The sequence below is a fragment of the Pagrus pagrus genome, assembly GCF_965226575.1.
Source record: "Pagrus pagrus genome assembly, chromosome: 4".
Classification (NCBI taxonomy): domain Eukaryota; kingdom Metazoa; phylum Chordata; class Actinopteri; order Spariformes; family Sparidae; genus Pagrus; species Pagrus pagrus.
The window spans coordinates 26189746-26213730 of NC_140188.1; the positions used below are offsets into that span (position 1 = coordinate 26189746).

The following is a 23985-nucleotide window of genomic DNA, read 5'->3' on the forward strand; positions in this document are numbered from 1 at the left end:
TGGCGGGATATCCAGCGTCCGCTGAGGATAGATTAGCTTTAGATTTCATCATGTTCAGTCTTTTTCTTCGTATCAGAGTATCCCCTGTACAGTGAGAACAGGAACTTCAAGAAGCGACTTTCACTACCAATAGATATCGCACTTGTGCACCGTCATCTCGGAGCAAAACAAGTTGGAAAGCGGCTTCTGATCTCACACTGCTTGCAAAGCTCAGATCAAATTGTAAAATTAGGCAGTGCTGATCAAATATGAATCAAGATTCTCTCACTGCATAGCCTGTTTCTCACTGCAGATGCATTTAGAAACATATTTAGTGTAGCATTTAGCTATATTCTGAGAGTTTGTCACCAGACAGCTTTCATTTTGTGTTTTCAGCAAAGCTCACTGAACTCAGATGACATTGTCAAAGTAGGCAGGGCTGATCAAATCTGAATGAAGATTCTGTTATTGCAGAATTTCTCACGTTTCTTAAACTCACATTTCTCAGTGATTCTCGTATGTCTCAAATGTTTTCAGATATTTCAATGTAAGCCTACTGCCATGTTGAAAAAGGACACAGGGAGGACAGCAAGAGACTCGTATGCATTAACAAACACTAGTATGCACACTCACATGTACTAAAATGTAACACACACTCAGTGAGAGTGTGACTCTTCACTTCACTGTTCAGGACAACATTACTCCACTACAGTATATCTTTACATGGCAAATAGCTGTTTGTGCTGCTATATTAATGTTCCAATGTTTAATATTTAACTTGCATGATACAGATGAGCCAACATGTTAAGAAATCTAATAGAAATAGAAGTTGCAAGCAAACTCCGGCACACTGTCTAACTTGCAAAAGTACATTTATTTGAGTATTAGACCTTCATCAGAGACACAGTTTGCTATCTTAACTGTCTGAAATATTGGCCTGCAACCAATCCACATCAAATACAGACAAATAACAAACAACATGCACACAGGTCATTAGTAGATATTCCTAACATAGAAAATCTAAAGTCTTTAGGGTCAAAGCTCGATTATATGGAGATATAATAGACATCTAGACTGAAAAAAAACATGCACCTCTCCCATGCACCTGGCTCTTGAAATAGATGTGGGAAGTATTTTTCTGTTAACAAAAGGACTATAAACACAGGTGTGTAGACAGGCCTGTGGTGAATAAACACCTCAGGATCGTCCTCTGTAACTTTTCATCAGCCTTTATCAGATTTGTTGGGCAGTGCAGGATAAAGCTTGAGAGATATTGTTATTTTCATTTCACTATATTATTATTGAAGCCTGGCACTATTTGCAACTTGAAAGTAGACAGAAACTGACAAGCTGAAGTCAGGGGACGTCTCAAAGGTGCATGCAAATTGATCGAAACTTTTCAGATTTTTGTCAAAAAAATGTTCTTGTTATTTTTCAATGACATTTCAATGACCGCCTGGACCTCCTCCCACAGCTCCATCGCCTTCTTTGTGTGCAGTACCACTGAGCAGAACAGGTTTTTTACTTGTTATAATGGACACTTCAGAACAACTTTAAATTCATCTATTATAATAACAACCTCCAACAACCAACCAATTTTTTAAAGAAGGTATCAATATAACTCACTTGTATTTTCCCACTTTTTAACACTTCTTCTTCAAATCATGCTTTATTATTGGATTATTTCCAGTACATACTATTACTTAAATACTATTACTTGCACTACCTATTACTATCACATACTATTTAGCTTTGAGCACTTTATATGAGGAGTAAAATGAAAGGAAATGTGTTTCTGTTTCGGTCGTGTCCTCTTTTAGAAAAGTCTGAACGCAGATAAAAAATACACATATCTGTGGCAAATACAGATTTAGATGCAGCTACTAGCTTTATGTCAAAGGCATGTTTTTTTTAACAATAAGGAGAGTGCCTTATACTGTATAGTAAAGGTTATCTCTCTCTGTGTTAGCCATGTTTGTACATGCTATCAAATTATGAACAGTTCATAGGATGGTACCTCTGTCTGTATATGTGCAGTCAGATATTGGCGATACTGTTTGGGGGATTTAATTCCAATTTCAGAGAGAAAAACAATATCTCCCACTGCTGAAGAACTTGTCGTGTGATGGATAGAGATGCTGGAGATGACAACGTCTCAGTTTGATAACAGTCTCGGGCTGATTGAACGCCATTCTATTTATGTGTCTTTATCAATTACTGTGTCAGTTTGTCAGCGCTCCAGACACGTCTCATCAAAATACACCTGTTCCGCGCACCTGGAAGCCGAGCAACTCAGATGGGTGTGTTTGCTTCTTTTGTCTGTTTGCATTAAAGGAGAGTGATTTGTTCGGACTAATCCCGCGAGCCATATGGGTCTGACTGGCTGCTTTACAGAGCCGTGCTGAAATCTGAAAGCTCCCTCTCATTTTCTTCCCGAACAAAAACTGAGGAGGAGCTGTCAAGGTTCAGATGCCTGGCAAAGTTACTCCAGGTGAAGCTCCTTTATAAGTCTAAACAGCTGTTTCAATCAAACGGATGGAGATGTAGATACAGAGGGAAGGAAAAGGCTTTATCCAATAGGAGATTTTTCAAGCTGCAGTGCTCAGGGCCTGAGTACCTACGCCTCTGCACGTTCTGTACAATGTCTTCTACGAGGAAGCTTTTCTCCTTTTTATCCTCTCCGTCTATGTTTTGTTGAGTAGGTAGTGGGCAGACCACCTTCAATAGGTCTTTGTCCTTTACTGAGCAGTGTGAATGTTGAAACGGAAACGTTGTGATAGAAGGAAAATCCTGTCAGCATCCTGGCAGGAAGGGATCGTGTAAGTCTACACAGGCACATGTGGCTCCAGAGATGTGGGGGGGGGGGCGGGTTGCACACCATTTGCAAACTCTGGCGCTGTTGTTATTTTTGTTGTTGTTTTGCGGGTGTCTTTGCCACCCAGAATCCATAAGTCTAACCCAGTTTGAGAGCGTGCGGGGGACTGCTGCGAGAGAGATAATGATGTCTGGCAGCCTGTGGTCTCACTGCTTCACGCCTTCGCCTGCCTGGGCGGTAACTCCGCTTCGCTCTGCTAGCGAGGCTCTCGACTGTTTGCTGGGACTACACACGTTTCTTGAGTCACAAAATGCCAGTTGAAGTCAGAACTCGTGTCTTCTGTTCAGAGCTGAGTCAAGTCCCAATTCCACAGCATGAGGATCAAGCTCAAGCGTCCATAATGGTTCGTCCTAACAATATGACGTTTCCACACATTTCATTTTGATGATTTCTTTATAGTTTATAAGGTAGAAAGGAACCCCTGTTGTGATTTCTTCAATGCACGATGTTTTTGAAATGAAGCAGACACCTACAGACAATAGGGAACATTATCAAGAGGATGCAGAATGTGAATACATTAAAGGCAGCAAAAGGCAAAGTGGAGCATACATATTTTTAGTGCAAGAATGAACTTTTCTTAACGTAGCTTCCTACATTAACGTCACGTTGAACAACAATTAACTTGATTTACTGGTCGGTAAAAGAAACAGCACTGTCATAAGATCAAGGTTAGCGCTAACGGCTAATTACACTGATGGTCGGTGCCCACTCTAAAAACAAAACACATCGCAGTGTGCAGAAGTGCAACTCAAGTCTGAAATCACTGCAGACAACTTTCACGTCAAATTTGTAACGACTCTGAAAGTCACTCAAGTGTGATTCATACTTGACTGCCAAAATCTGGCTGAAGCTCATGCTTGCATAACTTACATGCATATTCAGATTGACGACATTGTGCGCATGTTGCCGTTCGCGAATGTGTGAAAATTCAATGACACTCACACGCCTCAGTGACTACATTATTAGCCCACACTTTAAATCCTTACTTGAAACCTAATTCTTACTCACCATCACAGTAATTACCATGAGAACCTGCAAAAAACACTTCATTAGCAAGTGTCCACACTCAAGTTGTCATGACACTCAAACTCATAATAAAACACAGATACTAACGTGCACAATCTTTAAAATGGCAACAGATGCTCAATTGAATGTGTAAATCACAGAGAAACACTACAGCTACAGCTTTTTCAGAAGTGTTGCCCATCAGCCTCCCACGCCTGCTTTAACCTGGTGGTATAATATCTGCCCCTGTGTGCACATGATTGGTGGCATGCAGTGTGCGTTAATGAAGAGTCAGGTTAAAGATGGGAAAATGAGAAAAAGGAGAAAAGGTTGTTAGCGAAGTGCAGTGAAATGCTACAAAACTATAGATAAGTGTTGTCATATTATCAAAACAACTGTTGTAGTTGTTAAAAATAATAAATGGCATCAACATGTTAATTTTTGTTAATTTCTCAGGCAATAATGCATGAACCTTACTGAGAGAAATCAGTATTTAGGTGGCTGGTATCTGTGAGTGAGTACAATTTGATGCAGAACCTAATAAAAATCTGGATCTAGCAGATTTAAATACGCTTATTTGATAATGGATTACAGGATTTATTGAATTAAAGGGGACTGTTGGCCTTAGCGGAGGTATGCGCTCTATTGAGTCCCATTCTAGTTGAATCTTTAACAATGTGTTGTCCTTTCTGCACTGTTTTATCTGTCAAATCTAAATCTAAGTAAAAAGTGTTACCAATGAAAGATAATAAAAACTGTACAAATTGTACTTATGATGACAGTCATCCAGAGATTATGATGAACCAGAAAGGTACAAAGATGCTCTGTTTGTCTTTTCCACTGAAACTCCTCCTCAAAAGTGCATCGTTTTCAGCTTTTTAATAAGAAATGATATAAGGAAAAACGATTGTGCATGGCCTTGACAGAAGAACAAACTCTGCCTTAATGCTTGAGGCATAAAGACATGCTGACACATCATTTCATTTTGCGAACCCCAGGGGGAAATGTGCACTATTCAAAGAGGATGAGCCACATCCAGTAAGCAAACGGTTCCGGCTGCATATAGCTTGCAAATATGCATTGAAGACAAACCATCCTGTTGTTGTTGATGCTGTTCTTGTAATCTGGGCCATAACGCTCCAGATCCTCTTTGTTGTGGTTGGTCAGCTAAAGTTTTCTTTGTCTTACAAAGCACTAAAAAACAAGCACTTTTTTTCTTTAGTGCCCATCTCCCATCTGTCTTTGTGGCCATTAAGTGTGAAGTAGAGCAAACCTAAGAGTTTTACATGAAGGGAGTAGTGAACATGGCCTAATAATAATATCTCTTATGTGATTATTTGACCATATTCACTCTATTTTGATGATTTTTTTACCTTGTCAATATCCAGTTGCTCAAATTCAGACCTGCAAATGTTAGCTGATTGATTGACAAAAAATTAATTTGGGTCTGTTTTGATAATTGATTAATTCTTTTTGAATTGTTTTTTAAGAAGAAATGTCAACATCCTCTGCCTACAGCCTCTCAAGTGTGAATATTTTCTGGCTGTCTTAGTTTTATGTTAATACTGTGAATATTTTGGGACTTTAGACCATCAGACGAATTAAGTAACTGAAAGACTAGAGCTTTAGGAAATTGGACATTTTCCAACAATTTCTAACATTTTAAAGACTAATCAATGAATCAGGGAATGACAGATTAATCAGTAATGAAATGAATCATTAGTTGCAGCCGTAGTCAGATTTAAGCACACCTGGGAGTTTATCACTACTGTGGAACCACAGTGTTAGCAGGCCGAATGAAACGTATACATACAAATATGCAGATTTCCAGCTATAAATGCTACAAAGCATATTAAACCCAACAGTTAACGCCATGGTTTTTAAAGGTGTTATTGATAACATTCAGCCACTCAATACGCCATTCCATCTCCCCTCTTCCACTGCATTCACATCACAGCACCGCTGTTGTTCGAATCATCTGCCCCCTCAAGTGGTTGCCAGTTTGTGCATCAGCTAATGTTGCTAATGCTAGCTAGCATTTCCACAAACTGGCAACTACCAAAACTGCTGATCGCTGACGAAGCATAGATACCATGTCATACCAGCATTATAGTATTGGCTGACAAAAATTGGTAGACGCTGGAGGCAACCGTCAGAATTACACAGACATAAACAAAACAATTTTGGACCCGATACGCTTTTTAAAATGATTGATTCACAATCATAATAATGTTTTTAAAGGAAAAACTTTTTATTTTGCACCTTTCTACAAGGTCTGAACGCTTTAGAATTTTAAATAAATGACTTGTCTAGATAAAAATGTCACCAATGTGACCTTTAATTCTATTTTCAAATGTGAAATTGCTTTAAAATCAACCCGACAAAACTGTAAAACTCTGGACTATAACAAACCAAACTGACTATGACAACCCACAAAGTCGTCAAACTGCAGACTGGAACGTGCCTGTTGTAAAGTTTTGTCTATAAAAACTTCTTTTCTCAGGGGCTCAGTAAAAGCCGAAGCAATCTTATACAATTCATATAACCTTAGTGACAAATGACGCCTCCGGTGCGTGAGTCGTGCGTTCCGCCGACTGCCTAAATTGGTATTCCATCCGAGGATTTGTTTATGAGATAGTTAATAGGAGGGATTCTCAGGGTGTCCACATTGATTATGGCTGTCATCTGTTTCTACGGGGGCATCCCAGCTGAAACTGCTCTTTCTCCGCAACAATCTTATTTCTCTGTTATTGTTGCCTCCCTCGCTCGGTTATCACTGAGCTAATTAGATTATAACTGACGCGTTAGGTTTTCCTAATGACAAAATGGTATGCTGGGAAGATTGAGTGATAAATAGAAGCAGTATTCTCAGGGCTGGGGCTGTGTGTATATATACATAATTAGACTCCATCAAAGACACTTTCCGTGTTTGTCATTGAAACAAGAAGTCAGGCAGGTTATTGCTTGCACATCACCAAGCTACAATTGTAATTAAGGGATTCGGGGACTGAATTGAATGAATTTTCCAGAGGTCTCATAATACATTGCTAGAGCGGGTCTGAGGCAGAGATTTCTGGACCTGCTGTGTCGAGATTACGCAGAGCCATCAGATGAAATAAGGAACACTGTGGCTTGGTAAATATTACAACCCTTTGAGCATGATCTAAGATGACAATGAGGCAGGAGATGCTTCATTATGAGTAAGGATGTAGACTTTTTGTGGGCTGAGCAAACAAGGTGCTCATTAAAGTCGTACATGCACCAGTTCACCCAAAGGGTTTTATTTGTTGTTTGGCTTGCCTTGCAAAGCAAATAACGAGCAAAGTGTCACAGTAACCACAATCAGAAAGTAATAGCCTGTATGAAACTGAGTGTTGTTATCCACCTGTTCTTTTATAAACTCTTTGTGAGAAAAACGACAGTTGTTGCAGGAAGTTCCCAAAAACAACACATGTTTTCAAAGTGACAGAGGGATTATGACGGGAGCAGATGAGGAAGTCAAGTGACTGACCAAACACAGGTTGGGGTGGATGGGTAACAAATCATCAAACTTTAACACAAGAAGCCAATGTTTCCCTTCAACATCAGTTTCTTTTAACCAAGACTGTGATCATTCCCTAAACTTAGCGTTTACCAAGTGTTTATGACTGTAACCATGAGGTCCCTCAACTGTTGGCATGCACAGATATATAATGTCATCCCACCATTAAAGGCGTCAGATCAGAAAACACCATATTTCTTGATTGTAAGGGCAGTTCCACATGATGTATTTTGTCATTTCCTTCGGAGGACAGTTTTATCTAAGCCCTAAAAGTCGTCTACCTCATGTCCTTGTCTTTGACTTCGATTTTACAATCAATAAGCATTAATGGCTTTTACCTCGAGTCCCATCATGAGTGTGATTTATCAGCAAAGTGTTGCATTTTATGCTTTCACTGCACTGTATGCATCATCTTTAAGAGTGGAAATATCGACTGATATCAGCTCCATTCTGTTTGATAATATCAAGCTCAAAAGCGTTTAATTAGTCTGAAAACCTGTGCATATAAAAACCAGGCACATGTGCATGGCTGTGGTTGGTCACTTTCAGCAGCCAGAAATCAATACCTATTCAAACAATATCAAAAAAGAATCTGAAAGATGTTAACTTAGGTTCTGCAACTGATGGCCACATGAAAGTGGTAACTCTCTTAGTCAACTGCCTGAATCTGGTCATGGCCTCCATGCAAGTGTGTTTTCCCGCTCGCAAATACTACTATGAGCACTCATATCACGTGCACGTGTCCGGTCTTCATGTGCGCAGAAGCATTGTGACATCTTTTTCACCTGTCCGAGGCGACAGGCATGCTAATGGTAGCACGCTACCGTGTAGTTCTTGTCTTGTACTTTTTATCCAAACACTTTTTGTCCAGCCGCTGCGTGGGCACTGCTGTGAATATTGACTGAATAACTCATGCTCCGACTTGTGAGGCGAATGATCAATAGAGCACGGAAGAATGGGGGGAGAGCAGAGGTGAAGGCATATTCAGCAGGACGGGATGGCAGAAAGAAGATGAAACAGAGGAGTGAGGAGAAGTACTGTGTGTGTGTGTGTGTGTGTGTGTGTGTGTGTGTGTGTGTGTGTGTGTGTGTGTGTGTGTGTGTGTGTGTGTGTGTGTGTGTGTGTGTGTGTGTGTGTGTGTGTGTGTGTGAGAGAGAGAGAGAGAGAGAGAGAGAGCATGATTGCACATCTGGGGTATGGTAATGTTTCTAATGCCTCCAGGTAAAGTGCAACATGCCTGTGCATTGATCTGCAAGCATGTTGGTGTTGATCTCTTTAGCTGGCTGGTTCCCAGCATGAGTCTGCTCCTTTTGTGTTTTTTAAAGTCCCCAAGACTTGTAGCTAAAGGTGATAGACTGGAGCTCGAGTTGGTGGGAGGCCGGGAGAATGGCGGCACCCCATTGAGCACGATAAGGGGGGAAATGGAGCCGCTGGTCAAGCAAGGAATCCTTCACTGCATGCCTCTCAGACCACCAAAATAGAGGTCAGACAAGTATGAAAAATACACGCCCTCCGGCTGCCTCCGGTGTCCCGTGACACGAGGAGGACCCACGCAGAGCTGGAAAGAGAAGAAACTGGTGAAGTAATGCCGTCCTCGGGGAAGGAGGACGGGAAAGAAAAGCAAAGGAAAAAGATAAGGGAGACTGGCAGGAGATGGAGAGAGAAAGAACGGAACTGTGTTTTAGTATGCAAATAGCTAGTTTCATTAGATGTGCAATCATTCTTATCATTAGTTATAGTAACTCCAGTAGTTAATTAATGTTCAATTATGCATCCGAGATCCTCTCACCTCTCTGGTGTAATAGAGTTTGTCAGTCATTCAGCACTGCAGGGAGGACAACCAGAGTGAACCTCGGACCCACTCAATCGAAGACACACATCTGGACATCTGGGGAGCTTGCACTGAAAGTATAAAGAAACTGGTGATTTAAATTCAAGTCATAAAGAAGCCTTGACTTCTTTACGATGCTGCACCCTTGCGGCTGAGTGGGCGAATAGCTGCGAGTAGTGTCCTGTAACCAAAATAGCGATGGTTTAAGTTCCCCAGCACCAATTATCTGTCCATCAGCACTCGTGTTTACTGTCACTGTGTCCTTGAGCAACACACTGAACCCTTAAGGTGTTCTGGATAATAGCGTCAGCTAACTGTAAATGGTAAGCTATGAATCTACTACAACAGTTTCATTGCAACAAAGACATCTGTCCAAATGAATTGATTTGGACCGCAGCCCATGCTCCTACGCTATATGATCCGGCTGAATATTGAAGCCATAACCCTTTTATAACAGTGCTTGGCCGAGCAGCCTTTTAGAGGTTTGATGCTGAGTGCCCTTGACACCCCTCCTACGCCGGCTTCGGCAGTGTCGGCCACGCTCCAAGACCGGGCTCAGGAAAGTCTCCCCAGGACTGTCACCTTGTCTGGAAAGCTCTCTCCCTGTCCCCCCCCGCGACTCTTTGTCTATCCATCTTCAGCTGTCACTCCGTCTTCCTCTCTCTCATTTTCACTCTCATTGTCTCCTCCTCTTTCCATCATCCTCCCATCTCTTCCTTCGGCAGAGTATGACAGTCACTTCAATTGTCCTCTCTGCACCTCATCTCACTGTCGGGGGAGAGACATGGTGCTAGAGAGCTGAGCACAACACACACACCCACACACATGTCTCTGACTCGCCGGAGAGAGTGAAGCAGGCAAGAGTGGAGATACATAGGTGCCTCAGTAGTGTAACTCCCGTGTAGTAGGAGCGGGTGAGTAGATAAGGCAGGAGACACACAAACACACACACTTCATTGTGAGCCAAGCTGTCAGTGACAGAGAGTTGCTGACAAGCCTGCTGATTGTGGGAGTGAAGTGTGAGGTGGTGACAGGTTCTTGTCAGAGCAACCCAGGTCAAACCTCCCGCTTCATGTCTCCAGCTGTGTGCAACTGTGTGTGTGTGTGTGGGTGTGTGTGTGTGTGTGTGTGTGTGTGCACATGCGCATACATGTGTGCACAATCAGTACCAACACAAGACCTTTGGGAAGCAAGGAAAGACAGCTGTTCATCCGTCTCTCAGCAGGTCTGAGATCTGCTGACTGTCACTGTTCACTTGTTTGTTTACAATCGGCACCATCAGCAGCTGGTCTGGAATCAGTCTGCTGTCACACGGTGCACAGAACATCACGAGCACAGCTTGCCCTGTGTCTGCCCAGCCTCATTAGGTGTATAGTCACCGCTGGGCCGGCTCAACACCGGAGCTCACACTTGTTTAAATTCACGGCTGTACGGAAAGTCAGCACTTTTTTTTTCCAGGCCATAAGCACTTTTTCAAGAGCCCCGAGTCACACAGCCCCTCGGGGAGGCAGTGGCCTGAAGGAGAGGCGAAGTTGTGATTTGAAGGTTTCCGGTTTGAATCCCCAGCTCAGAGCCAGCAGGGGAGGAGAATGGAGACGCATTGTCTTCTCTCTGTTTTGCCTTCTTCACCTTTTCTTGACATGCCTTTGAGCAAAGCCCCCTATTGCTCCAGTAGACAGTGATGAAAAATGTTGTTGCATTGGGCAGCTCCCATGTACATATTTCAGACAAACTGTAGGAAAACCCAAATAAATAAGTGGAGAAATGTAGCAAATGCTTCCTAACAGGGCATGAGTGGCACTGAATGTTTTGGTGCGTAAAAAAAAAGAATAATTTGAATGATATGCTGTTGCCTTTGCATTCACCAGAACTCAAACTAAGTGACCTTCCGTGGGAGTGAGGTGTTAGATGGTGCTCTCTACCACAAATTATTGAATATCTTTTTAAAGAATGGTATTCATCCCTCCAGTGATGAAGCTTGACTGATGCTCCTCCTGATGCAGCAACGCTATCTGAGTCTGCCTAGCGATAATCACTGTTAACAGCAATCATACTGCAGCCTGAAGGACTCTGGAAGAGTCATCTCACCCTGTAGCCTAAGCAGAGCAGAGAACAAGAGATTATAAAACGTGTTTGTAGAGGACGAGGGAAAGTAGCATTTCTGCCAATTGCTAATTGCCAATAAAGTTAGCTTAAGACATGATTTCCATCGATTTTTCCCATCCGTGTGTGGGCAGTGTAACCTTTGCTAATTAGGATATTGACCATAGTTGGGGGGGAAACAAATCTGATAGTTGAAGTTAAAATAATTCAAAGAAGTTGCAGTGTTTTGAGAATAAAGAAAAAAGGTCTCGCTGCATCGATTCTCATTCTGTGTCAGCCACTGGCTTGTTTGTTGGCCACAAACAAGCCATCGCAATGGGCGGCACTAAACTCAGGATGCAGCGATGGTGCCCCTGCAAAATAGAACTTCCTGCAAAAACAAAGGTAACAGCTGCTAGTTTGTGTAGATTTGTGTTGTGAGCGAGCAGGTTAGAGTCTGGGAAACGTGCCACTTTCAGCATGTAGAGCGCTAGCTAGAGATTGTTGTCGTTTCCTGTGGCGACAAATTTGGGATTTTGAAAATATTAAAGCACAGATTGCAGAATTAAAGTAAAATGCCGCCTGAAGAAGGCACCCAGAGGCAGTCAGACAAGTGTTAACCAGAAAATGTTTTGACTATTGTATTAAAATGTGACTTCTGTCAAAATATTAAAATACGATTGTCATGATATTATGACTTTTTGCCTTGTAAAATTATGATTTAACTGTCGTACCATTTTCACCCTTTTGTAAAAAAAAAAAAAATATTAGAATTAATTCTAGTAAAGCTCTCATGATATAGTACCACAGTGTGTATGACATGGAGCGATGTCATCTGTCAGTTACGGCGCAGAGTAATGGAGACGTCTTTTTGCGAGGGGCAAGTGATTTACAGGCGATTATGCAGGTGCTACATTTAGTAACTAAATAGAATTGATAGTCATGGTCGTGTGGAGCGGTGAGTGACAAGGCCTTGGCCTACTGGCAACAAATCTCATCACGCACAAACACACACACACATACACACACACATCCTTGTGCCTCTATCTTTATGTACACCTCCTGACGACAACTATCCCTGAAGCCAAACCTTTAGCCTTACATGCAGAGACGCAATGTAATCCTGAGTTTATCTCACTCCCTACATGACGTAGTGTGGGTGCATGAATGATGCAGGTGTGTGTGTGTGTGTGTGTGTGTGTGTGTGTGTGTCTTTTCATGCAGCTGTGTGTGCATGATGGAGACAGGAAAGGGGAAAGCGCAGATGAAAACAGTGATAGAGGGATGAGCAGTGATACTCCGTGCCTGACCTTGCTCTCTTTGCTTAACACACACCCTTTTCTCCCATGGCAAACACAAGCCCATTGAATCCGTCCAGACAGTAATGAGAAGTCATCCCACAACAATAGGCTCGATCCGTTTATCAGCCGAGTATTGGAGAAAGCAGACAACTCGACTACCCTTCATGGGAATTCAATCACAAAACCCTATTCTGTTTTATCAACAATTAATCTCTTTTTAAAGCCTCAGACTTGAATAGGACAAGCAACCAAACAGCATACAGCGCCATACAATGCGCGGCCACGCCGGGAGGAACCACACCGAAGCTTCCTCGAAAAAAAAACAACAAAGGCATGAGAAGAAGACGGAGAGAGTGGTAAAATGAGATAGAGAGAGGAATGACAGCGTTCAGGAAAACAGACTGCCGCACCGCTCCGCTGTGCGTATCATTTCTTCGGCTCAAGAAGCGGCAAATAAACAGCCGTCGTGTTTTTGGCTCCAACACCTGTGTTATTTCTGCACCGCCAGCAGCAGTGGCAGCAAATGGCTTGTGAACAGAAGTGGAAGTTCTCCTTTTGTCCTCGGCCCGCTGAAAAGATATTGTTCATGTAGGATTTCTTCTCCGACGTACAGAATTGCTGCCAAGTGTAAAATGACATTAGAATTCAGGCAATAAAAAACAGGCAATAATAAACAAGAAGAGTCCCACAAGGATATTTATGGTGCTTTCCTTTCGAAGGAATTAAGATATTTCAGGCTGTAAGTGATTTATCCTAACCAGCCAGAGAGGAGAAATGTTTAAGTTGTATTTTTATTGCTGTAAAATGATGATTATCATTTAAAGGCATGTTATGTAATATCTGCTCATAGGGGTCCATCAGTCAAAACAAAATACACCAGTAGTCGGATCATGGGGGTTGTTGTCTTCATTGTTAAGCAACCACCACTGCTGATGAAAATCTATCTACATGACATACAAATGTTCAATGTCATGTTTGAAAGTTTTAGGCCCAATCCCAATGCACCCATCGCCCCTAACACTTAACCCTGTTTGTGGGTTCACGCCTAAGGGTTAGGGTTAGTTGGCAGTGAAGTTGCTGCAGTTGGTACCGCTCCTCTAATATCAGTGTATACTTGCAGGGTGGGAGACACAGGTCGCTAGTGTTGCAGTGTTCTTTTTTTATTAGATGACTTGATTGATAGCGTGAAGTTGTGATTTGTGATAATTGTCTCCTTAGATAATTAGCAAATAATGGCAGGATTGTCACTGGGTGGCGTAATGTCTTGCTTTTCATTTCGGGGTCCATGTTAACAGGTTGGGGCAGCCGCGCTGCCGGTGTGAGTCGTGCTTCTCAAGCGTGTGAAGCGAGGCTGCAGCGGTGCGCCACCTAGAGATTCGGAGTCTCTCCAGAGTCTTTTTACCGCAACTTAAGCGTGTTTCTCGTCAAAAATAGACCTGACCTGTAGACAGTCAAATCGACATCATACCAGCGTTTCACTGCGGTTTTAATGTCTGTATGTGGAGAATATGTCACAGACATGAAGAGAATACACACAACAGGTCAAGAGCAGTTTTTTCCTCCCTCTCATTCCCCCTCCCGCTTTCTCGCTCTTTCAACAGTGTTAAAGGAAAATCACGTCATCATCTTTATTGATAATTATCAAGGGCAGACCCCATGTAAACAGATAGGGCAGGCAGGAGCCATGCTGCAGCAGCAACACTGCCTACATGGACACAAACACGCAAGTGAGCAGCAGCAGCAGCTCAGCATTGCAGCCTGTCACACAAGAGAGAAAAGTCCGGCCTCATCTGTTTCTGTAAACACTGACGACAACTTCTGACATTTTGTGCAGATCTTGAAAGGTTGTTCCGTTTCATAGGGGGAGATTTCAACTACTGCGCCTTGTAACTGTGTCCTGAAGGGCAAGAAGGCACTCGAAAGAAAATGGGTAGAGGTGAAGATTGGAAATGGGATTGAGTCTCATTCACATTTAGCCACCTTCGCCGACTTTCTTTCCTCACTCTCTTTCCATACAAGTCATCCAATGTTTCCCTGGAAGTTATAGTGACAGGTGAACGAATGAAACACACTGCTACTTGCGACAGTGAGCTCACATGCATTTGAACTTTGAGTGCTGCATTCCTTTAAAATAGCAGTATTGAGTCCTGTGGATATTTGCATTGCATGGCATGTTTGCTTTTGGCAACACACTGTCAATAGAGTCATAAGTCAGCTTAATATTCATTTAGCTTCTGAGCAGTCAATTTTTGATTATCTCCAGCAGTGTGTGCTGACCCATCATTTAAATCACACCGACTCCTGACAGGGAGACAGCCGCCTTGTGGCTCTGCGAGGACCGATTGTCCAAACACAAACACACACAAGTTCAAACACACAGAGTTGAAGGTCCAGAGGGGACGGATGGGTGCATGCATGTACACAGACACTAGCACACACGCTGTCACGCTCACGCAGACAATAGGAAGTAAATGTCGTGGAGTCTTTCATGCTCCTCAACTCTGAAGTTTCTCAAATCAGCTGCTTAACATAAATTAGCATTTGCAAAATAAATGTAATGTTTCGCACTGTGGTAAAGTGATGCTGATGAATGATGCATGAGGATATGCAAACGAGCACCATCCAGTTGCCAGCTGAAGTTGCCGGTTTGTGATTCACATCCCTCACCCCTCCGCCTCCTCCCTCTCCCCCTCCTATCTGGTCCCCTCTCTTGCTTTGGGGGGTGGGGGGGTCACGTGTGCATGCGTGGACCTGCAGAAAGTGCGTTGGTGCTCCCATCCCACTGCTGTCCCTCGCACCGACAGAGCGCTTTAATTGACATGGAAAACTTGTAGCTGTTCACAGAAACTGAGAGTTGCCAATGCTATGCAAATCAGCATCCAGCAGGCATTTGTAGAAGTGTGCTTCTTCCAGGCCCCTCAACTCTTCCGAACTCACTCACAAAAGCCTGCTGTTGCATATCCCCAAGGCTGCGGGGCTTTCAACAGTATAATGTGTGGAAAAAGACGGCAATTATATGCGCTGTCTTTCCGGCACGGTTAGCACCAGCACACATAGGAAGTGAGAAACAATCTGAGGTGTCCAAAAAGAGGTGAAAGCTGTTTTAAATATGTTCAATATGTATCGCTGCTCTAATGGCCAGGGAGACGAGCTGACTGAAGTGCTTCATTTTGGCAGCTGCAACGCTCGTTATATGTATAATTTGATTATTCTGAGATGTTTCCTGGAATTCTCAATTATAACATGATGTCCATTTACGGTATCCTTTCAGAGCAGAGTGGTTTTCCCATGTATCTCTGGCTCTGTGGGATTATACACACAGTATCTCAAACTCCTACATCACAGTTATTGCTTTCCAACAGCTTCTAAAACAATGCCTTCATAAAAAAAAAAGAAAGAAAGAAAAAGGAAATGTTTTCCAAGCACCAAGCAGCTCAACAAAGGTAATTTAGTTTAGAATTTTCCCAGGCTAGGTATACAGTTCTCTCTGATAATCATGTTTTAGATTCACTCTAAAATTAGATATGTGGCCCATAAAACGGGATACGGCTTGAAAAATTTTTTTACAAGCGCAAAATTGGGACAGCTTATGACACTCAGCATTTTCATTACATAATTATAGCTGCATCCAAGAGATGCCACACAGCAGAGCATTTATATAGAAAGATGGATTTCAGTTCGTACTGTAACCTTGTCAGGTGGTGCTTTATCTGCTGAAACTCCACAGTTCAGCGGCGTCAAAGAAACTTTCTGCGACCACAAGTTTCCACTCCAATGCTAGTCTCTCAGAGTATAAAATAGACAATGCATTGTGCCACATATTCCCTCTGTGCTCCTCATTGTGAATTCTATTGTTGGAGTAGCTCAAGGCTACTGACACTCGTGTGCCCCCCACTCCAAGAGTACAAGGAGAAAAGTTATAGATAAAGACATGCAACAAATGCAGTGCTGTTTGGCAGGTATTCAAACTCTGACCTGCATATTTTATTTTGTTTGGCACTGCCAAAAAGAGCCTTGGGTAACAGCGGAGTTTCAAAGGCAGGAATGTCTCTGTCTGTCTATCTATCTATCTATCCATCCATCCATCCACATTACATACTCAGTATTGTCTTAAGGAGCCAGTTTACAGTTCATTGGCCACTGTTGATTTCACCAGTTATAATGACAATTGTTGCCTTTAAACTTACTCATCTAACCAAATGCAATGTTTGTTCACTATAACTTCCTCGTAGAAAACCCCTGCGTCATGCACTAGCTTACAAACAGCTTAATCATCTTTTTTTTTAAGCTTGAGTTAGTCTAAGAGTAGCAGTCAGTCTGAGAAATGGCTGCTTGTCTTTTAATGTTAATTACGGCTGAAAAGAACAACAGAAGTAAATAAGTTTGCAGATTTCATATGTTTGCAATGCAAATCAACCGGCAGTTGTCATCCCAGAGATGACTGTTGTTGTTGGCGCAACAGTGATTTGATCTATAGCTAATTAATGTTAATTCTCTGACTTGGAAGAACAGTCGAAAGTTTGTGCAAAACCTGATGACTCGTGCTATCCCTGAGCACTGTCACATTATGATGGGATAACATGAGTCATTGGGTTGTGGAGTCAATGCCAGCTTGAGTGCAAGCTGTCATACCAAATACTAAGATATTCTGAAATGTATAGACATTTTTTCAAGATTCAACTTTTAAATCAAACTGTTAAGTTGATATCATCATTTGTGATTAAAGAAAATAGTACTACATTAGAAACAAATGCAAAATATTTACCAGTGCTCTGTATCAGTGAGCAGAATGACACTTTCAAATGTCATGATTTTATTTGAACATTATTTAGTAATGATAAGATTTCCACTCATGTAATACTCTATCTTCTATCTTGCTAAGGCTAATTTGTAGCCATGCTACAAAGATGAATCCTAATGACTTTGGTGATCCCCTGACTCTTCATGTAGCGCCATCATCAAATCAAAATTCTGTGACCAAATAGGCCCTACCCTCATAATGAAGGATATTAGCCTCAGCTCTGCTTTGTGTTTGCTGCTAATTAGGAAACGTATGCATTTCAGCACGCTACATTAGATGGCACACATTATACCTGCTAAACATCTGCATGTGGGTGTTGTCATTGTGAGCAAGTTAGCATGTTGATATCATGGCTGTGTGGAAGAAATAGCGAAAAAGGCAAGTATGTAAGAACAAGATGTTCACTGCTTGTCCTTCGCTTTATTTAATAAACTAGTTTCCTCTGTCAGACACTTTTTTCATCATAGAAATGTGAGGATAAAGTGTGAAGCTGGGATTCACGAGGCTTCTCTAATGTGCACACACGGTCACAGCTTTTAGTGGCCCCTGAAAGCCGTCATGGAAATGTGTCTTCACCCCATCTCATGCATGCTCACTCCATACTCACCATAGAGACATCACTTATACACACAGGCACACGCAGCATACTGTACACACACTGCGATTAATTCCCTCGCGACAAGATTAACCAATCTATCTTCATTACGCTTCATTAAACAGATAACATGTGAAGCACACGGCTGATGTGCAGGAAGCGGTATTCCCTCGTGCACACGGACAAAGACGTGTGAAATGTTGTATTGAAATTAATTGTTTCTTCAGACAATACATTGCGTCCCATTCATCCGTCATGATTGAGCTGCTGTCCTAACACACCAGGTGAGATTACTGACAGTTAATTGCCGCGCTTAAAAAAGCTAGTCGAGCCGCTTGGTCTCGTCTCTCATTTGGATTCTCTGCTCTCGCTTGTTTGATCTTAGCAGTCACCTGGTTTTCTCTCTCTCTTTATCCAGCACCGAAGAAGAGATTGAGCTTCAATAGAATTTCCATGGCAACAGATTTTCAATCATACCTCTCCAATCACGTTACTCTGGCAGCTTGTCCAGGGAGGGCTGAATATGATCTGGTTTAGACTTTGATCATGATCCCACTGATCTTTCAATCAATGTGAAATAACACAATCAGCTGACCTCCATCTCCATCATGCACTTGATTTGGATCATTTTGTTGTTTTTCTCTTTCTGTTTCAAACACTGACACCAGAGTCGTACTTCTATTTTCCTCTCAGTTTTCGTGGATATTTGGCGTTTGAGCTTGAGGCATGTATAAAAGTCAGACTGATGTTTTTGGGGTGTTGTTACCTGGTGTTTTTTGTGAGCGTCATGGCATGAAATGCCAAAGCATTTATGTGTGTTCAGCAAAGCACAACAGCTGTTTTTTCAACTAACCTCCCATATAACAGTCCCTGTAGTTGCCGGTTCATTTCTCAGGCCGCGGTGCCTCGTCCTCACAGAGCCTGCAGCCCCTCGCTCGTAACGTGAGCATGAGCTCGCCCACAGTTGTGACTGCTGACATTTACAGTTGTTACAAACAGTGCGTTTTCCCCATTCACCCCAGAGATCTCCTCTGTGCAATTTATTTCCAGTGCCGAGATTCCATCACTGCTTATTTTCTCAGATTAGGGGAGGTATCAGTCGATTTTATTGTGGTAATTACATTTATCGGGTCCTAGGAGACTCGCTTCCTTATTCGGTGCAGCTAATTGTCTCTTTTTTAAAGATGTATCCAGACAACAAGCAGATGATTCCTTGTTAAGTTATTGCAACATCCAATCATTTTCTTTTCCATCGGGTTGAAATGTATGTAGACTGGAAGTTCAAGTCAAATGTAGACGCTGGACGTCTTTGTATAATGTGCAAACACAGGCTGTTAGCACATACTGCAGCATTAATTATCACATCGAAAATAATTGCGGTGTCACACACGCTTCCCCACAGATAAATCAGTTGATTTCTCAAATAAAGATATTTAAAGGTCTTCACACCAATGCTGTTTTCAGATGTGACAAAAAGATGAAGTGCAATTAACAGGGTGGCAAACCAAAACCTTCTTCCGACCCACCAACAGATATTTAATAAAACGTAGCATCTTTCCTAATGAGACACTGAGACACAGTGTTCTTTATATGGCTAATTAGCTGCATTGCTCATTAAATAATTAGTCAGATATCCGTCTGATTCTCTGCGGTTTTCTTGCACTCTGTTCAGATGGTTTGCCTGGCATTTGCAGATATTATTCCTCTCCAGACAAACATCGAATGAAAGTCTGCTTAACAACTGCTTGAATATTAAATGCACTTTCAATTGAGGAGTCAATCTAAATCATTTGGGTTTTTCAACACGACCTGACTGTGAATTGGAATCACCTCTGTTGTGGTTTATGAGCGTGGTAGCAGGCTGTAGTTCAACTGCCGTCTTATTTATTTAGCCCTTCATCAAAAGCAAGTCTCGGCTGTGTCGGTATGCTTCGATCAAAGTGTTTGTCAGGTGGTCGAGCAGCATATGAAGCCCCCTCCACCCACACCTTTCTGATGTCGATTTTTGCGACTTTCCAAAACCCCAATCACACCCTCTTCACATGGCAACTGGCCAGGTGTGCGGGGTGCAGGTTTTTTTTCTTTTTTCACACTTTTTGTTCATTGTTTCTGCAACACCAAGAATGCCTTCCCATCTTATCGCCCCTTTTCATCACAGCAGGCTTTTCACCCCACCTTCGACTGTGGTGGCTCAGAGACACTCTAAACACTTGTCTTCATAGTTGAACAATTTAATTTAATTCAATTTAAGTCATTTAAACAAATGTTTTTGAGCATACTGACGTCTTTAAAGATCTATATCTGATATCTGTAGTGTTGGAAAGAGATCACATTCCCTTTAGTTCCTAAACATACACTAGTTTAGAAACAGTATGTCCCTGAAAGTTTTAAGTGAATCTTAATTCTTAATCAGTTTAGCCGTTTTGCTTCCTCCGTAATAAAGTGCTTTCGTGTCTTCTGCGCCAATGGCGGTCTTGCCAAGCTGACGTGGGTGGCCAAATAATAGCAGTACTCTCACGGGAGGCCAGAATTACTCATGTATCATGACAATGCTGATAAATTCTATTTTCTATTATTTATTTCAAGTTTCAACTGTAAAAAATACAGTAAAGATGAAATATTAGATGCTAAAGTAGTTGTAGTAGTCGAAGTAGTAGTAGTAGCAAGATATCAGACAAAATATAAAACATCCAAAGTTACCTGTGAACCCGTTTGCAGTAGAACTTAGTGTATACAGAACATGTAAACAGTGTGACGATTAAAATATAAAATGGTGATCAAACCAATTATTTCTTTGTCTTAGCCTCCTTGAGTCTTGTCATCACTGTGAGGCAACCTGGGAGACTGCAGGAAGTCACTGTGCTTGGCCAAGAAATAGTCCAGCAAACAAAGATGGGTTTGAGCCCCATATGAAGTCAATAGTCAATGTTGATTCTTTAAAGGAAGTAGTTATCTTAAGCCCAACCATTTTTTGTTGAACCTAAACCTATGTGAGATGTTTTGGTGCCTGTTAATGTCACACCTGGGTGAGGCAAAACGTGACACTACATGGTCGACTGGGGTTCTATTACACACTTTGTTGCTCAAACACAACTTGCTGCCTGTACACATTTTTCTATGGATAACACAAACAAGATGTTAATTATTGAGCTTAAGTCACTGGCAGACGAGCCTTTATTAATTATATTTTTATTTTTTCACTTTTGGACGAAGCCGGGCTAGCTGTTTCCCCCTGTCCCCAGCCTTTATGCTAAACTAAGCCAACCGGCTGGTATCAATCATCTCTCTGGCTCTCGACAAGGAAGCCAATAAGAGAATGTCAAAATGTTGATGTGTTTCTTTAAAAATTCCACACCTGAAATCTGTCGATGTTCAACATGATCATCTAGCAAAATATTTGATTCAGTTTCTCTTCCATTCACACTGATGACCAGTAGATTATTCTGGTTTAGAGCCGCTGTAACTGTGATTGTAACTCTCTGGAACAGAGCTCCAGTATTAACGTTTTCCTCTTTTTCTCTTTCCTTTTGTCCCTCTCTTTGTTCCTCTCCTCTATGCCTGCCTCAATCACTCCTCCTCCTCTCTGTCACTCCATCTATCTCTCTGCAGCAGAACCGTTGGATGGAGAAGAGTACCTGGACATTATAGGTATCATGCGAAACCAAGCGGGTCGCTACGAATGCAAAGCCAACAACGATGTCAAGTCTGATGTCAAATACGTCAACGTGGTTGTCAACTGTGAGTAAACGACACACTGCAGCGCTCGTCATGTTCCAAGCTCGATGCTCATCACTGTTCTCACCACGTTTCATGTCAGATGTCCCACGAGACGATACGCTCAACACATAAAAGCGTACTAAAGTCAAGATTAGAGTTAAGAGTAGAGACATGTAGGATCGAGTGTGACAGGCGGTGATGGCTAGGACTCAAACGTTCTGTGAGTGCACTTCATTCACTTCAAGATGAATCCAGGAAGAGAGAACGATCTCCATCTTTTGATTGCGACTGTCATTACCATGGTAATTCTCGCAGACCACATCGCCATTTAAGAGGCACTTAGCATTTCAAAACAAGATCACCTAATTACATCTTATCAGGGGTCCTTGTTGGATCTGAGGATTGTAATGCATGCATTGGCAGTTCAGGATTGATGAAAAGCTCATGAGACATCACAAACCCATTGAGCCCCAGAGGAGTTATGGAATTCTCTTTGATCTGAACAAATCATGTATGGCCGTTTGCCCACACCGCACTTTAGCCAAGTCTGAGTGCTGAATTAAATGATAAATATTTCTATATTAAGCCACTTCTTAGTGTTTAATCCCAAATGGAAAATGGGCATTAATCCACATCGGACATATTTCTGGCCATTGTGGTGTTTGTAGAAATCATTATGCGTGTATTATGGAAGTTAATAAACTTGATGAATTTGAAGTTTTAACACTGATTGTTTTTTTTAAGTCGAGCCAGAAGTAATCTATCATACGCCGGTTCTCGGGGCTCGAAGGCCTTAAACTAGAATAGGATTTGTGCATGACAGAATGAAGAAGAAACTTTCAATGCCTCGAGCTTATTTGAGCTATTTATCCGTTTGTTTGCTTGCTTGCTTTTATCTGTGAGATTCAATACAGAGTATTTGGCATCATATCAAAGGTATTTTCCAGGCTTGTATCGATGACTATGTTTAGATATACTTGACAAAATAAAATTGGTTTTGGTTATTGCTGATGTAACTTGTGTCAACGTTATGTGACTCTGCAGATCCTCCGACAATAAAGAAAACCCAGAGCTCAGAGACTCAGGTGGGCCGCATGGGGACACTGCAGTGTGACGCCACCGCTGTGCCCACACCAGAGTTTGAGTGGTACAGAGACGACAAAAGGTAAACACAAGACACATTGACACAACAGTATCCACTATCTCGCCTGTAAAGAGCAGCATAAAGTAGTAAACCTCCAAATGGAGATGACAAAACACTCATAATAACACTCAACATAAGTTTTTGAAAAGTTAATTCTGTACTTGGACACTTCAGGATCAAATAGACATGAAAACCAGTTGGAAACTCTTGGCAGTTATCAGCTATAGATCAAATATAACCTACACCTTGATCCAAGATGATGTTGCAAATTCAGTCTGTGCATTTTATTCATGCTGTAGCCCAACCACCGACTGAGAAAGTGAGCTAAAATAAACCAGCTGTATCCAAAAAGCCATTAAATAGAGCACTAGCCATTAGCCCTCTATCACAAACAAGTATATGAGCTGTAAGGCTGACCCACTGAGGCTGGCATCCTGAAGCTCTGAAGCCTCTCACGTGTGGAATTACTGGAAACAACAAAGTGTTTTAAACAATATACCTTCACAACACTTTAAGAGCTCTTACAGCATATGCATTACAAGTGTTTGGGAAAGTTTGTATTGTATTGTTTGAGTGCCAAAGTGTATTATGTACCCGAAGAACTGAATAGGTCAATCGTCCCAAAAGTCCCAAAACTACATATATGATGTCATATACTGTATGACTATACAGTACCATAGACAGGCATAATGTGTCATCATGTGATTAACACTGTGAAATGATCCCAATTTGGTTTATGCACCAAAACTACTTGGTTACCAGCTTTTCCGCTCCTAATCAAGCCAAGACGTGCCCGAGATGGACCCTATCTGGTGTGGGGCCAAAGCGTGCCCGCCCTGTCAACAAACAGGCTACCGTGATGTTTTGTGACTACGGCCAACCCATCCGTCTCCCCGCCAAACAATTGTGTGTTGCGATTGATTGCCAGACTCTTTGTGTTCAGCTTCCAGTGCTTCTGTAGCCTTCAATCTCTTTAGTTTCCCTCCTGCAAACGGGTTCGTACTTGAGACACCTGCTTTATTTTACTGTTTCATCACGTTCGCTTTCAGCTGTTTCAGGAGTCGTAAGTGAGGAAATTACTGCTGGTAAAAAGCCAACATTTCTTGATTTTGCT

At 42.0% G+C, this 23985-nt stretch overlaps 1 protein-coding gene across 3 annotated transcripts in view; it reads left to right on the forward strand.

The window, feature by feature from the left end:
* Positions 1-23985, forward strand: part of lsamp (limbic system associated membrane protein) — a 487383-nt gene that overhangs the window by 445876 nt on the left and 17522 nt on the right. For all 3 annotated transcript variants that reach the window (XM_084351806.1, XM_084351805.1, XM_084351804.1), the window contains 2 exons: positions 21620-21748; positions 22772-22892. In XM_084351806.1, coding sequence (XP_084207932.1) covers positions 21620-21748; positions 22772-22892 — 250 coding nt within the window. The remainder of the gene's footprint in view (positions 1-21619; positions 21749-22771; positions 22893-23985) is intronic.